This window comes from Nasonia vitripennis, chromosome 2 (genome assembly GCF_009193385.2).
Source record: "Nasonia vitripennis strain AsymCx chromosome 2, Nvit_psr_1.1, whole genome shotgun sequence".
NCBI classification, from domain to species: Eukaryota; Metazoa; Arthropoda; class Insecta; order Hymenoptera; family Pteromalidae; genus Nasonia; species Nasonia vitripennis.
In genome coordinates this window covers 13664051-13678854 of record NC_045758.1, presented here as the reverse complement: position 1 = coordinate 13678854, position 14804 = coordinate 13664051, and the positions used below count along the sequence as shown (strand labels likewise).

The 14804-nt window shown below is 37.0% G+C and overlaps 4 protein-coding genes across 9 annotated transcripts in view; 3 read left to right on the top strand and 1 right to left on the bottom strand.

The window, feature by feature from the left end:
* Window positions 1-51: 51 nt before the first annotated feature.
* LOC100170122 (uncharacterized) overlaps window positions 52-14804 on the bottom strand; it is a 15494-nt gene continuing 741 nt past the window's right edge. The window contains 2 exon segments of one of the 3 annotated variants that reach the window (NM_001129825.2): window positions 52-1559; window positions 1803-1997. In NM_001129825.2, coding sequence (NP_001123297.2) covers window positions 664-1559; window positions 1803-1827 — 921 coding nt within the window. In that variant the 5' untranslated portion in view covers window positions 1828-1997 and the 3' untranslated portion in view covers window positions 52-663. 3 annotated transcript variants of the gene reach the window in all.
* On the top strand, window positions 2084-6142 carry LOC116416106. Of its 4 annotated transcripts, none has more exons than XM_031922800.2 (4): window positions 2084-2590; window positions 2933-3024; window positions 3085-4226; window positions 4761-6142. In XM_031922800.2, exon 4 carries the CDS (start codon window positions 4761-4763, stop codon window positions 5874-5876), a length of 1116 nt encoding a protein of 371 aa, XP_031778660.1. In that variant the 5' UTR covers window positions 2084-2590; window positions 2933-3024; window positions 3085-4226; the 3' UTR covers window positions 5877-6142. The 4 variants fall into 4 exon arrangements, with proteins under 4 accessions (XP_031778660.1, XP_031778661.1, XP_031778659.1 ...); XM_031922801.1 differs by having other exon boundaries at window positions 2314-2643; XM_031922799.1 differs by having other exon boundaries at window positions 2314-2655.
* Window positions 6721-10724, top strand: LOC116416105. Its single transcript, XM_031922798.2, has 2 exons — window positions 6721-9772; window positions 9853-10724. Exon 1 carries the CDS (start codon window positions 7432-7434, stop codon window positions 9241-9243), a length of 1812 nt encoding a protein of 603 aa, XP_031778658.1. The 5' UTR covers window positions 6721-7431; the 3' UTR covers window positions 9244-9772; window positions 9853-10724.
* The window catches only part of LOC100680042, a 17554-nt gene continuing 16484 nt past the window's right edge, over window positions 13735-14804 (top strand). Inside the window, exon 1 of the mRNA XM_003424022.5 lies at window positions 13735-14336. The gene's annotated coding sequence lies outside the window, so the exon portion shown is untranslated. The remainder of the gene's footprint in view (window positions 14337-14804) is intronic.

Sequence of the window (14804 nt, the reverse complement as noted above, 5' to 3'; positions counted from 1 at the left end):
CGAGTTTTGAGAGGATTTGATGCTGGTTTGAATAGAATTTTGGCGCAGAGCTTTGGTCTTCAAAATAAACTTTTATTCGTCTTATTGTCTATATCAACAGAACTTATCGATTGACTGATCATTTTAAATAAATTATTATTATTCTGACGCGCTTTTATCCTGCCGTGGTCAAAATATTTAAATGTAAACTTATTAGTACAACAATGAACATACAAATGAGTCTTCTTTGTACAATGGTGATATTTTAGTTACTTTAAGCGATTAAATTATAATATCATTAAACTGCTTTCCACTATGAAAGCACATTCAAAGTGTCTTATACATGTAGTAAATCGTTAACTTGTTAATCTTCATTCGCAAATTCTATAATCTTTCAACGTCTGCAAACTGCAGCGAGTGTCTTTATCGGCAATACGAGCTTGCGGCGATGATGGTTCCATCTACCGGTTTTCTCGAAGGCCGGCACAGGCCTTTTATCTACAGAAACTCATACGGTAAGTCGACTACGTTTCAGAGTCTAGAAAAATTCTTCACAAATATTTTACAAAATATATCTGCTATTAGTCTCTGTCTCGATCTCTCTCATAATAATTTAACACTAATAACAATTTTCAACAACGTGGAGTCATTTATGTTGAACTTTGGTGTCAAAACTCAACCCAATTATAAGAGATTCAACTTGAGACTTTGTGCCACAGCAAGAATTTTTTGTTTTTGTAACTCTAATTTTTGTTCCTTTATCTTTAACAACCTCTCTTGTACCTTAAGTTCTTTTTGACGCACTTCCATTTTCTCCAGATGTCTTCTTTCTTTGTTCTTCTCGGACTCCTGTAACTGGCGCTTTAAATCTTCCAATAATTTCTCCAGAGCAGGAGCACTAGTTTTCCTTTTTGGTGATTCTACTACTACATGTTCTGTTGTTGCAACGCTTGGTGGTATAGCTAATGGATCGCTAGCTTCAATATTTGCAATTCGTTTAGCTTCTTCGGCCTCTGTTTTGGATTTTTCATTCGTATTTGCTACAGCCTGGGTTACTGGCTTTGGTAAAATCAATGCATACTTTGTTGAATTTCCAACTGGTGGATATTCGCTCTCTTGTAAGTAGACAGATTTTCTCTTTTCATTGAAAATTTCATCCAATGCTTTCTTATGTTCCCAATGCCCGTAGTGCTTTATTCTGCCAGGTTTTTTCAACATCTCTCTTAATACCAAATTTTTGTACTTTCGCTCTAAAACTCTCCATTTGTTTTCGCATTTCTGTGCACTGAAGTAGAAGCCATTTTTCTGCATTTCCACTGATATTATATCAAACATATCTCTGAGACTCCTGAACTGCGTCGATTGTCCAACCATTGATCGATATTTCTTATACTGACTTATCAAACACGCTGTAGCTTTTGATGTCCACATATTATAAACTGCATCCTGATGTAAGATAGTTTGACCAGGTATCCTCCTTATATGTTCAACGCTAATGCTTGAACTAAAGTCACTTGCATTGTCTTCTTCGACATCGACTTCTGGATATTCCATTTTGACTTGAACATCTGCACTAATACCTAAAAATTAAAATAAAAGTCATTATTTTCATACATAATACTTTCAATACTAGTAAACTGTACTCGAAGTCGAGGTGATGCAGCATTTCGAAATTTCGCGCAACGCCCGCAAAATTATTCCTCCACGAATGCCGAGTCATTCGGCCAAGCTGCGTTGATCGAAACAACTTCCGCACACAAGTATGCGCAGCGATCAAGGCGTGCACTTTGTAACCTAACCTAGAAAAGCATTTGTTTACTTGCCATTTGGTGAAGTAGCCGAAGCCATACCGTCTTGCAGACTATCTTCGGAGAATCCAAGATACAACGATGCGGCTGGACTCGAGCACAGTAAGCAACTGCCTTTGAAACTGCGTTCTTACTAAATAAACGTTCGGCTACGTGACAATCCGATGCGTTTGTTGCGGAGCAATGCGGACAACTACAAGCCAAGCATGCGCACAGGAAGGAACCTGGGACATGTTGGGAACTCGTTAGTGGGGTGGGGGCATTGGCTGGTCAGATATTTAACCAATTCCTAGCTGCACGAAGTTCGCGAATAATTTGTATAAATCGTATCGGAAAAAAATTAGATAATTGCGGAATCGTTATAAAAGTTTGTAATCGCAAGTAAAAAAATTGTCAGTTTATTAGTTTATTTATAAAAAATCAAAAACTTTTTACGCCGCGAGAAAGTAGAAAAATACGTTTTTCTTGTAAGATATTGATCTGAGAACATTGAAACCACTGCGAATCGTTTGTAAATTAATTACCGATTCTGTAAATATTGCCTTTATTGCGTTATTCGCTATAGATACTGATTAATAAATTAATTATTTTTTCGTCAACTATGCTACACCAATTCGGGCGGTTCGTGTACCATATTCCGTTCGATGATTCGAATCAGCTGTTCCTATATCGTTACGCACGTGTACTGCAGTGACTATATAATATACGACAACAACGATAAGTCGGTTTGTGCAAGTGCATCGCGGATTCAGAAGTGTGTACAGTGCAGCGATGGTCTCCTGGTGCAACGGCCTCTTCAGGGAGTATTGGCTTTCAATCTTATTCTAACTTTAATAAGTCCAGAAGTAGTGAAAGTGTAAATTACTAGGTCATAACCTACAAATTATATACTCCATCATAATATCTCTTTTATTTATTTAATAAAGTCTAGATAACAAACGGGTTTTTATACTGCAGTAGTCGATTCTTTATTGTAAATAAAGTCACTTATGGCAAAAATATTTTAATTATTAATGTTTTTATCATTTTCTATGTCTCATTTTTTGATGATTAATTTTTTGAAATCTAATCAATATTAGATATTTTTTAATAGAATTTCATGCCTAGTTCTATCACTTTTTATCATTACTTTATTACTTTTACAGTAATCTTCAATAACACCAATCAGTCTACGTGCCATTAGATCATACTTGGATAGAAGAGCTTACCGTTGTAGCTACTACTGTTATAACTACAGGTATGTCCTATCGTACAAAACATTTTGAACCTTCAATGGCTAACTTATAACAAATATTAGGAACTTCGTGCAGCTGAGCGCCACCGCTCCAGTCAGTCCCGCTCTGACCACTCGACCGAACACACATCTGGAGAGACGCAAGAGAGCAGCCAATAAAGAACTCAACCACAACTCCTGCCTTTTCTCTGTTCACCCCGACCACGTCATCCCGACATTGGTGACCCCGACTGCAACATCACCAGGAGCAGCGAACGACGCAGCTCCACGGCTCTCCAGCAGCGGACAACGACGCCTCTCAGCGCGTCTCGGCGGACAGCAACGGGTCGACGCGACCACCGCCATCTTTCCTTTGTGTTCGTGCTGGCACGCCGGCGAACACAAAGACATCACCATCGCCACACATCTTCCTCACATCCTCCCCACGAGGAAATGTGAGACGATTCGAGAAGGAAAAGTTCTCCTTTCTCGTGACTTTCCAAACGCGTGCAGGCACGCCGGCGCGTTTTGGAAAAAGCAACGCTTTGTTGCGCAACGTGGAAGCCCTCGCCGCGGGATTTTGGACTTTTGCGCGAAGCCAACGCCACCGGCGCCTTATTGCATCATTCGCAGCAATCATCAAGCCTCAAAAAAAGGATTTAGCGTGAAGCAACCGACACCGGCGCGTTTCATCAGAACCACATCGGTCAGTTCCGCACTTATTACCGATGAGTAAGGTGCGGCGGAATGCCGCTAGCCTAAACATCTTGGCGGAGTGTAGAAGGAATTGTAAGAATGAAACAGAAGAGTCAAAGATAGCGAAATGTAAACAGCGATAAGGGTAGAGACAAAGGCCTTATTGAAAGCTTGACGCGTCTCATAAGGGAGAACAAGAGCGGACCTCAGTCCGGGTCCGACCGCGTTGGCGATCGCAAGATTCGCGTTTCATCGTTGATGATCGTTGGCCATTGTCACTTTTTTTGTTGTTGCAAGAGTGCTTCTACTTTAGTCTCTTGAAACAAACTAGTCAACTATGATGAGAGAAATCAGCTGAATACACGTCCAGATTCGTCGGCTGTATGCAAGGGCGAAACCCAGGTACTGCATTGCGTCGAGTTCGACAGAAACGGAAAAGGGACCGAAAAAGATACGTCGCTGAACCTCCAATTCACAAAGAACAAGACTGAATGGTTAGCGAATCACATCTTTCCGCGTAAAAAATAAGGGTAAGAGAATTTACAGCCATTCGACGTTGTTCGACGTTGCTAATTTTCAGAACTTCTCTCTCTCTCTCTCTCTCTCTCTCTCTCTCCCTCCCTCTCTTCGCCACAGAGACGCTGAGGAACTCATTCCATATAAGCGCCTCATATCTTTGGAACTCACTACCACAACCACCATGCACACATAAGCAACACTACCTCAGTCACCCTCTTTAAACAAAGAGTCAGGCTATACATCTACAACTCAGAAAACTCATAGCTTTCATTCATTAATATTTAATTTATAGCACGCTAACCTCAAAATGCCAACTTTATTGTCGACTTTGAGGTTGTCATGCTATAAAATATCGTATGAGACTGTTGTGGGAGGAGTTGTTCTACCTTGCTCGAGGTTTTTTGCACGAGCGAAGCAAGTGCGAAAAACCTCGAGCAAGGTAGAAAACCATCTCCCACAACAGTGTCATAATATACTATTATGTATCACCACTATCAATCATCGAAGCATCTATAATAATCTAACTCTGTGCTTTTCGTTTGCAGATGGCGGTTGCAGCTGCTGCGGCGTCGACAAAGGACGTCGAACATTTGGACATTTGGGTGTTCGAACGCGTTTTCTACGAGAATCATCCCGGCTGGAAGCGTTTCGACGATTGCGCGGGTCACCTGGCAAACTACGCCATAGTCGAAGATGATTTGGAGAGTCTGCGCGACGCGACTTTGCCGAAGGATATCGAGGGTCTGTGTATCGATTTATCCTGCTATACGTATCGCAAAGAAGACAACGATCCGAAAGTGGAGAATTTCGAAAAATTGAAGTTTCTAAACGTATTGGAAGCCAGCTTGATAAGCCTCGATTGCATCCGCGGACTTCCGGAGTTGCGAGTGCTCGTCTGCAACGGCTTCGCGCTTCAGGCTCTCTCGAGGCTTCGCGACGACGAGCTCGCGACTAGCATCGCCTCCTTGCCAAAACTACGCTGTATCGTCACTTACGATTACGAGCTCTTCCCCGACTCGCTCTTGCTCCCTCACGTTTTTCCGGTGTCTTTGCGCAGCCTAGCCTTGATGAGAGCGTGCAATTACGACTACTCGTTTCTCCTGCACTTGCCGAATTTGGAAAATTTGCACTTGGATCTGAGCAACTGCGAGAATCACAACGTCCTCGACACGCTGCGTCGATTACCGTACAATAGTAAGTTGCTGCGTTTCGGCACGATCGATCAAGAATTACTGCGAAACGTTCAAGCCGACAAGTTGTACTCCACCGCTCAAAACCTGCTCGACGGCTGGCCCAACCTTCGACAATTGAGCGTCGACTTGCCCGGTTTCGGCGTCACGAAACAAAAGACCCTGCGTTTTCCGAGGACTATTCAAGTGCTTAAGTTAACAAACTGTGGTCCTTTTAAGCTCAAGGCTCTGCTACTAGATTACAAGCAGCTCAAATTTCTAGCGGTTTTCACCGATCGCGTCAACTCGAAGGACCTTAAGATTCTTCGCCACTGCTATCGCACGAAAACAATGTTCATGGGCAACTTTAAGGTCTATTTACGCGAAAAGTTCTCTACAACAAGCAAGTATCACTTTATACTGAGCAAAAGTAGTACGGAAGACGGTAGTACATCGTATTTTAATTACGTTTACGAAAATTTCTATAATTGAAAAAATTCAAGTTTGAAACATCGAAAAAAGAATGGAGAAATTTGTGGAAATATAAATAGATTTTAATTCATAATTTACTAATATATTTTTGAAATGCATCGAAACATATTTTGTTGTACCTTTATAGTAATATTGATTAGAATTTTAATATTTAAAACAACAATTGACTTGATTGTTAATTTTACGTATTGTGAGAAGAGCGTTTAAGAGAATACAAAATAAACCAGTTAATTAATATAAATAATAATTAATAGCAATAAGAGCCTTATACTTTTGATTTTATTTATATGCCTACTTTCACTTTCATTCATTTCGTGCCTTTGTCCTTGCAGCTTGTTATGGGATTCATCTCTCTTTACATCAACTTTCAGCCTTTCTCTGGCCTCTATTAAAAAATGGGATACATTATAAAAATTAATCCAGCAGAGGAAAATATTTCCTGTTCGCCGGTCTGGAATACAAAAAAATTTATAAAATTTGCTTAAAATTAACTGAAAACTAAAATAATTGTTAAAATTGCTGCTGCGACGTGTTCGTAACCATTAGATTAGGTCTCGGTGCTAATGCCGGTCAACCCCAGCGTTTGCAATATTTTTTCTGAATATTCTCTCCATCACGTATTGTCGTCATAACGTTTACAAAACTGGTATTAGCTGTTCTGTTGTATCCACTTCTTTATCCTTCCTTTTGTCTTGTAGTCTTTAGTTATTGTTTCTGACCTCACGAGCAAAAGCACGAGGCCGGCCACAAGCTTTGGCTTTCGGATGTGTCTACGCGAGAGTTGCGTAAAGTCGCCGCTGAGAATTAATTGGAACTATCTGAACGAACGCAATGACTTCACGCAAGTCTACGGCCGCTATACAGAGAACTTGCGGTAGCCTCCGACTCGCGTACGGCAAGCTTTTATTTTTTTCTTTTAGCCGCGGATTTCGAACGGCGCGGGTCTAATGCTGGGCGTAAACGGATCCCTGCTGCTCGTGGAAACTCACTGAAGGTGAATATTTCTTGAAAGTGCGAGCTTTCGCTGCGGTCACCGGTCACCCAATACGCTTTTCTCGTAGAGAGTAAGAAGTGCTCGTGTGCATAGCGAGCTTCGAGCTCCGGGCGCGCTTCGCTCGTTGCTCCAGGTTCACCGACAGGAGTTCGGTGAAAAGTCTCGATTCGAATAGAGCACCTTGGTCTGTGGTGACCGTGGTTGGTGAGTCGTACCGACAGATCCAATTGTCGTAAAAGGCACGAGCAACTGTTGCTGCCGTTGTGTCCATGATTGGGATTGCTTCCGGCCATCTTGAATATCGATCAATGATCGTAAGGAGATGAGTGTAGCCGTGGCTATTGGCAAATGGGCCAACTAAGTCCAAGTGTACGTAATCGAATCTCGCGTCTGGCGTGACAAAATGGTTAGGTAGGAATTTGTTATGTTTTGTGACTTTAGATTGCTGACAGTCGAGGCACGATTTGCACCAAACAGCGATATCGCGGCTCATATTGGGCCAAACGTATACTGCTGTTGAATGAGGCGACTCGTGACCTTTACTCCAGGATGCGATTGTGAATGGAAATTTTTGAATTAGGTACAGTGGTGTCTAATACATTTGTACCTTTGTGTCAATTATCGACTGAAGATTACTCAACATCCTTATTTAATAAATTCTTTGGTGAAAATATCCGAAGTGGCTTAGCAATTCCAAAATTTTTAGTTTTGGACTATTACACACATCATTATCTTACAGCAAATGAAGTTTTCAATGAGTACTTACCATACGAAGAATATTTGCTTTTGTGTTACGATTATTTAACTGGGAAAGCTCAAATATTACCGAGAGTTATTATTTATACTCACAACAGATTTTTGATTATCAAAATAAAATATTGGGAATGCATCAACAGGATACAACTTCCATCTGTAAAGAGATTTCATCTTTACTGTGTTATTGTACTAAGTTTACAACAAAATTTAGATGATTTTCAACGCAATTTAAAAAGCATCTTCATTGTCTCCAGTAGTCAATATCAAAGTAAAATTACACATGAGAATTTTGAGCTTATTAAGTTACAAATACAAGAATTAAATGTGGAAACACTTTATAGCAATGAAGAACTAGAAAAAATAGAGAATAAATTCAAACAAATTGTAGACCTTGATAATGTTATCAAAATTAACTGTGATAAGTGTAAATGCATTAAAGACTTTATAGAGAATATTTTTATAGAAGCTAATCAAATAATGATTACACAAAATGATCAATCATGTGAAAATAATGTGTTTTATAATCCACAATTTTGCGAAGAATTGATGAAACTTTGTATGGAATTTGTTCTTTGGTCAAATATTATACAACAAAATAGCATTACAAGTTCATCCTGTGATTTTACTGCACTATTAGATAGTTATAAAGTTGACTTTGATAGATACTTATCACTAAAATTCGAATCAACACCAAGACTAAATGAATATTTATTAAAAAATATTGATTATGAGAATGAAAAGTTAGAATATTTAAGAAAGATTATTCATTCAGAAGCAAGTAGAAAAACAAAAGATAAATATTTTGACTATAGTTACATGCAGTATGAAGAAAATTGGATGGGTCTTAATAATTATCGAGTAAAAGCTAAAGAGGAAAACAATTCAGAAAACTCTTCAAGCAGTGATGATGAAAGTATACTAGACACTAATAATGATAGTGATGGTGTTGATTTTGAAGAAGTAAGTTTGAATATCAATACATTTATAGACTCTGTTTGCCAAGATAATAATGATAATCATATCTCACACACACATGCAGTAATATCTGAAAAGTTGGTTCCCATTGAAAATGAAAATACAAAAGTTGAATCACAATATGTGCATGATAAGCACGATAATAAAATTTTTCAACAAAATGCTGTTACTAAACAAAACAATAACACTAGTAAGAGTAATAAAAAAGTTCAGAAATCAGAATCTGCAATTGCAAAAAATAATTTCAATAGAGGAAAGTTTCTTAGGCCTTGTGAGGATATCTATTTGTTGCAACAAAAACCAACACAATCCTCTATAAAACGTCAAGTTATTAAAAATTCCAATCAATCTACATCTAATAAGATTAATAAACAAAGAAGAATTCTTGCTACTTCAAGTCCTTTTGATAGTCTTTTAAAAATATTAACTTCAGCTTATTGTAATATCCAAAAATTTCAAAATTTTATAACTCAACCAACAAATTATACAATAGAGGAAATCACTGAAGAGTTTTTCAACATTCTTCAAAAATATGTTGAGAATTTCAACTTTAGACAGCTAAGCTCATTGAGAGTGAAATTTGTCGAACAGGCTTTGTGGCTCAGCAAGTCAAAAGTTTTGTTGGAGACAATCTATTGGTGAATTTTATAAAAGAATTATGCCATCAACCATAATTGATAAGTATGAATGTAACCAGTGTAACATCATATCATATCGACATGAAAAATGTATAAATATGTCATCTACAGAAATAATGTCTGAAAATTATATAGAAAATATTATTAAACACCTTCATATACCAGATAAATGTGATAAATGTGGTCATAAGATTTTTATAGCAGATTTTAAAATACAAAATATTTTATGCATTGATATTGAAGACACAGTCAAAAATAGTGGATCATGCTTACTCAAGTTAGGTGAATTAGTATCACACATAAAAATAGAAGAACAATCATTTATTTTGATGGGAATAATTGGTTTTCAAGAACCTTTAGGAGAACAAACAACAAGGCACTATTTTGCTTGTTGTAGAGGCATTCAAGGATTTTGGTTAAAGTATGATAACACAGAAGAATCCAGCAAACCTATCAGAATCAGCGATAAAGCTGCATCACTAAACGGAGCAATATTAATTTACATAGAATTTGATAACAAGGTATAACTAGAGGTTAGTAAAAATTGAATTACTGATGTCCCAATTAATATTAACGTATAGGAAATTTTATAAAATCTTGTATTATTTTTCAGAGATCATCGTCGCAGATAATGTACAATTATATTGCAAGAAACACTGGCAGTCTGTTTTAAAAAATAATTAATGCATGATTATTAATAAATACATTTATTTAATTGTAGTGTAAAAATATTTATTGTACATAATTTTTTCCTCTTCTTTTCGTCAGATTGCATACAAAAAATTCGAGGGTATTTTAATATATGAAGCTATAATTAGTTTTTACGTTAGAATTTTACAAAATTTTCAACTTTTCATTTTGTTAGTTAATTATAACATTCACGATTTAAAAAATTATTGTTAAATACTAAGGTGAACTGTATGAAAAATTATAAAAAAAGTGAATACACACCAAGAGAAGTCAGTGCAGCTAAGAGATTCATTTTAACAAAATTATTTGAACCAAATCACCTACTCAAATCAAAAAGCTGTACATAGGGCTTCAGGTAAACATAAAGAAAATATAACATTATATAAAAATTGATAAGGTAAATAGTTATGGAATGAGTTTTAAAGCATCTGTGCAAAATTTCAGAGCTCTACGTTCAAAAGAAGAGAAATGACTGAAATGTTAATCTTGCTTATTACGATACTTGAGAGTTGTCATTAATTGTAGAGCTCTAAAATTTTGAACAAAAGCTTTACAACTCATTACAAAACTATTAAGCTTATCAGTTTTTATTTAAATTTATCCTCTCTGTACCTTTACCTGGAGACCTGCATACGGCTTTTCACTTTGGAAGTTTGATTTCCTACAAAAGTCTTGTTACAAGGGATGTCTAAATCCTTAATAATTTTTAAATATAATTGAAAAATTTCTAAGGTAACTGGTTAACTAATGGTACCTTTTAGCAGTAAAAAAAAAAGGAAAACATTGAACACGCATTAGTATAAGTCACTGCATTTTAGAGGTTCTCTTTATAATAAATCACCCCCTCAAACTAAAAAGCCGAGCATAGGGCTTCGGATAAACATAAAGAAAGGATACAATTAAATAAAAACTGATCAGGTAAATAGTTTTCTAATAAGTTGTGAAACATCTTTACAAAATTTCAAAGCTGTACGTCAAAAGCAATAGAAATGGCTGGAAAATTCTTGCTTATTTTGACTTATGACTTTCTTCCCATTGACAAAAAAATAACAATAAATTTTGAACTAGACAGCTGAAATTTTGTACAGACGTTTTAAAAATTATTTAAAAACTAATTACCATGGCAGTTTTTATTTAACTTTATCCTGTATAGATGATTACCTGTAAACCCACTCGTGCTTTTCACTTTGCGACTCACATTTCTGTGATGGTTTTTTATAGAGAATCTATTAACCTTTGAGACTTGCATTACTGTTATCTAGTATAATTTCAAGTATAGAAAAGCATTGTTACTCAAGCTATACCTTAGTATTTAACAATAATTTTTCCTTTCAAGTATTAGAAATTATTTGCATATTAACAAATTGAAGTATTTTTAAGTTTATATTATTTATAATTGTTCAAAATTATTGTTGCTTTTCCACACTTTAAAATTAAGTAAAATACCTCAATAAAAGTCACTGACAATGATAAATAAAAATTGCTATGGTAGTTACTTTTTTTAAGGATATACAAAACTTGTTGAACATAATGACAATACTATTAAAGTAGTTTTTAATCTAGAGGTCTAAAAACTTGTACAGATGTTATGTTAATCATTAGGAAACTATAGCTATCATGGCAATTTTCGTTTATCTATATTCGGTTCCTATGATCACCTAAACACCTGCTCACGGTTTTTCTCTTTGCAACTGTAATTGCTGAGATGGAGTATCTCTAAGCGTTTACAAGTTCTTTTTTTACTTTCTGCTGTATTTTTAGGACCAGATGGTCATAATTACTTGAGTTGAATTTTCTATTTTCACCTTCTGGACCTAAAAATATGGCAGAACACAGATTTATTTAAGCTAGTCCTGACAGATCCTCTGTGATTAGCTTTTCTAAAGTTTACTCGCAAAATAACATATATCCTGCCAAAGTCTGAGCAGATGAAAATTGAAACAAAATATTCAGTGACATTTTCGAAAGTTATTAAACAAAACATTATGTATTCTAATTAATGAACTTAGAGTTTCAATTTTCATCTGATAATACGCTCTGTATCCTATTTTGATAACACTATTCTAAACTAATCCTACTCCCTCACATTCTAATCCCTAAGTCTATTTCATCCCCCTAAGAACACTTTCGCACTTTCACTTGTAACACAGCGGTCTTCACTCTTGAAACAGATGAAACAGCTATCCAGCTGTCCTGCACTGCATCAGTCGCACTGTTGTTTACACCATCAAAGTTGACGGCCTCGAATCTGAAAAATTAATAATTTTAATATTTTGATCACTTTGTTATATTATATGTATTGTTCTGAAAATGTCCTTCATGATACACTCTTGGCGAAAGGTAATTCAATAAGTATTGAAGACTTCACTCCAGTGAATACGCACAGCAGCACAAATAAGAGTGGATACCGGTGAGACATCAGTGGTGCAGGAACTTATGCAGGAACAGTTTGCTCGTTCGATGAAAAATAAATGAATTAGTATGTTGCACAAGATATTTCAATGAGCCAGGTGACCAGACCTGGCCAAATGTTATTTATGTGATTATTTAGTAATGTGGTGAGATGTTTACGATTTCAGATATTTCAAAAATCAACAAAGAAATTATTATGTAATCTCAATTAATATTTTTTGTAATATAATGATAGTAAGTGACGACAGGTCTGGTCACCCTGATTACAATGTTTTGAAGCACCTAATATTTGTTATAAGTTAGCCATTGAAGGTTCAAAATGTTTTGTACGATAGGACATACCTGTAGTTATAACAGTAGTAGCTACAACGGTAAGCTCTTCTATCCAAGTATGATCTAATGGCACGTAGACTGATTGGTGTTATTGAAGATTACTGTAAAAGTAATAAAGTAATGATAAAAAGTGATAGAACTAGGCATGAAATTCTATTAAAAAATATCTAATATTGATTAGATTTCAAAAAATGAGACATAGAAAATGATAAAAACATTAATAATTAAAATATTTTTGCCATAAGTGACTTTATTTACAATAAAGAATCGACTACTGCAGTATAAAAACCCGTTTGTTATCTAGACTTTATTAAATAAATAAAAGAGATATTATGATGGAGTATATAATTTGTAGGTTATGACCTAGTAATTTACACTTTCACTACTTCTGGACTTATTAAAGTTAGAATAAGATTGAAAGCCAATACTCCCTGAAGAGGCCGTTGCACCAGGAGACCATCGCTGCACTGTACACACTTCTGAATCCGCGATGCACTTGCACAAACCGACTTATTGTTGTTGTCGTATATTATATAGTCACTGCAGTACACGTGCGTAACGATATAGGAACAGCTGATTCGAATCATCGAACGGAATATGGTACACGAACCGCCCGAATTGGTGTAGCATAGTTGACGAAAAAATAATTAATTTATTAATCAGTATCTATAGCGAATAACGCAATAAAGGCAATATTTACAGAATCGGTAATTAATTTACAAACGATTCGCAGTGGTTTCAATGTTCTCAGATCAATATCTTACAAGAAAAACGTATTTTTCTACTTTCTCGCGGCGTAAAAAGTTTTTGATTTTTTATAAATAAACTAATAAACTGACAATTTTTTTACTTGCGATTACAAACTTTTATAACGATTCCGCAATTATCTAATTTTTTTCCGATACGATTTATACAAATTATTCGCGAACTTCGTGCAGCTCCAATTCCTGCGAAAAAGCGTTCGCAGCGCCATCGTTCCTATACGCACGCGCGAGATGACGAACTGCGCGATACACTTCCTGATTAGATATTTAGATATCGCGATCGTAAATTTCGTCATGTGCTGCGAAATAGCCGTGCGCGGATCATCGCTTCAAAACGCTTTTAACCGTATACCTAACAGTATCTAATCAATTCGTGCAACTCATCGACGCGCACGCAAAGTATTATCGTCCCGTATTAGGCGCTGCACCTACACATGCATAATCCTCAATAACGAGCTAAAAGCATCGCAATCCGCGTCGGGAGAAGAAGAGAGAGGGAATCAGGTTCCCTTCCCGTTGCGAAACTGGTTCTTTGTGTTCCGCGGTTCCAAGTAGTCCGCGTGAGAAGACGACGTGACCGCGCGGCGCTGCTGATGCACTGCACCGTGCACGAGTATTATTCGAAAACACGCGGGATGCAACGGTCTCACGCGCGCGCATACGTAGCTATAAATTATACAGGCTGTACTTGACACACACTTTTCCGCGCTATGCACTCGATCCGGAGGCAGGCGCCCGCACATGTTGTATCTCGCTTATCGGCGCCGAGAGAGATGCGTCCCTCGTCTTCTGCAGGAGTGCGAGAAGATCGTAAACGCTGATTGCGGTATATTAACACTTGACGGAAGAGCAAACTTTGCGAGCTGCTGCTGCGGACAAAGGCGCGCCATTACAAGAGGTAAGTACTTGAAAACTGCATAACCCGTTAAAACACCGAGTTATGGTAAAAATTTAAAAAAACCTTCTGCTAAAATATCGATTACTTGCGAAAGAACAGTCGCGTTCGGTTTCATGATCACGCTGTACACGCGTGAATTATCGTTTATTGTATAAACTTCTTCGCAAATTTACTTTTACGAACGCCGCCGTCGCTCATTTGCATCAATTATAAACGAGATAAAAAAACCGCTTAGAGCTTACACCACACACTCTCCCGCCGCGTATTGTAATTTTCCGAAAAGGCTCCGCAAAACGTCATGATAACGTGTGTGCGCAGAAGAGAGAAAATCCGAGGATATCATCATTCACTTATAGATATTATGATATACATTTCGTGTGCGGTTCACCGATATGGCGCGCAATTTCGCGACTGACTACTCGCCGTTGCGAAATATCTGGGGCGTTACGTAACGCACGGGATAGCTGT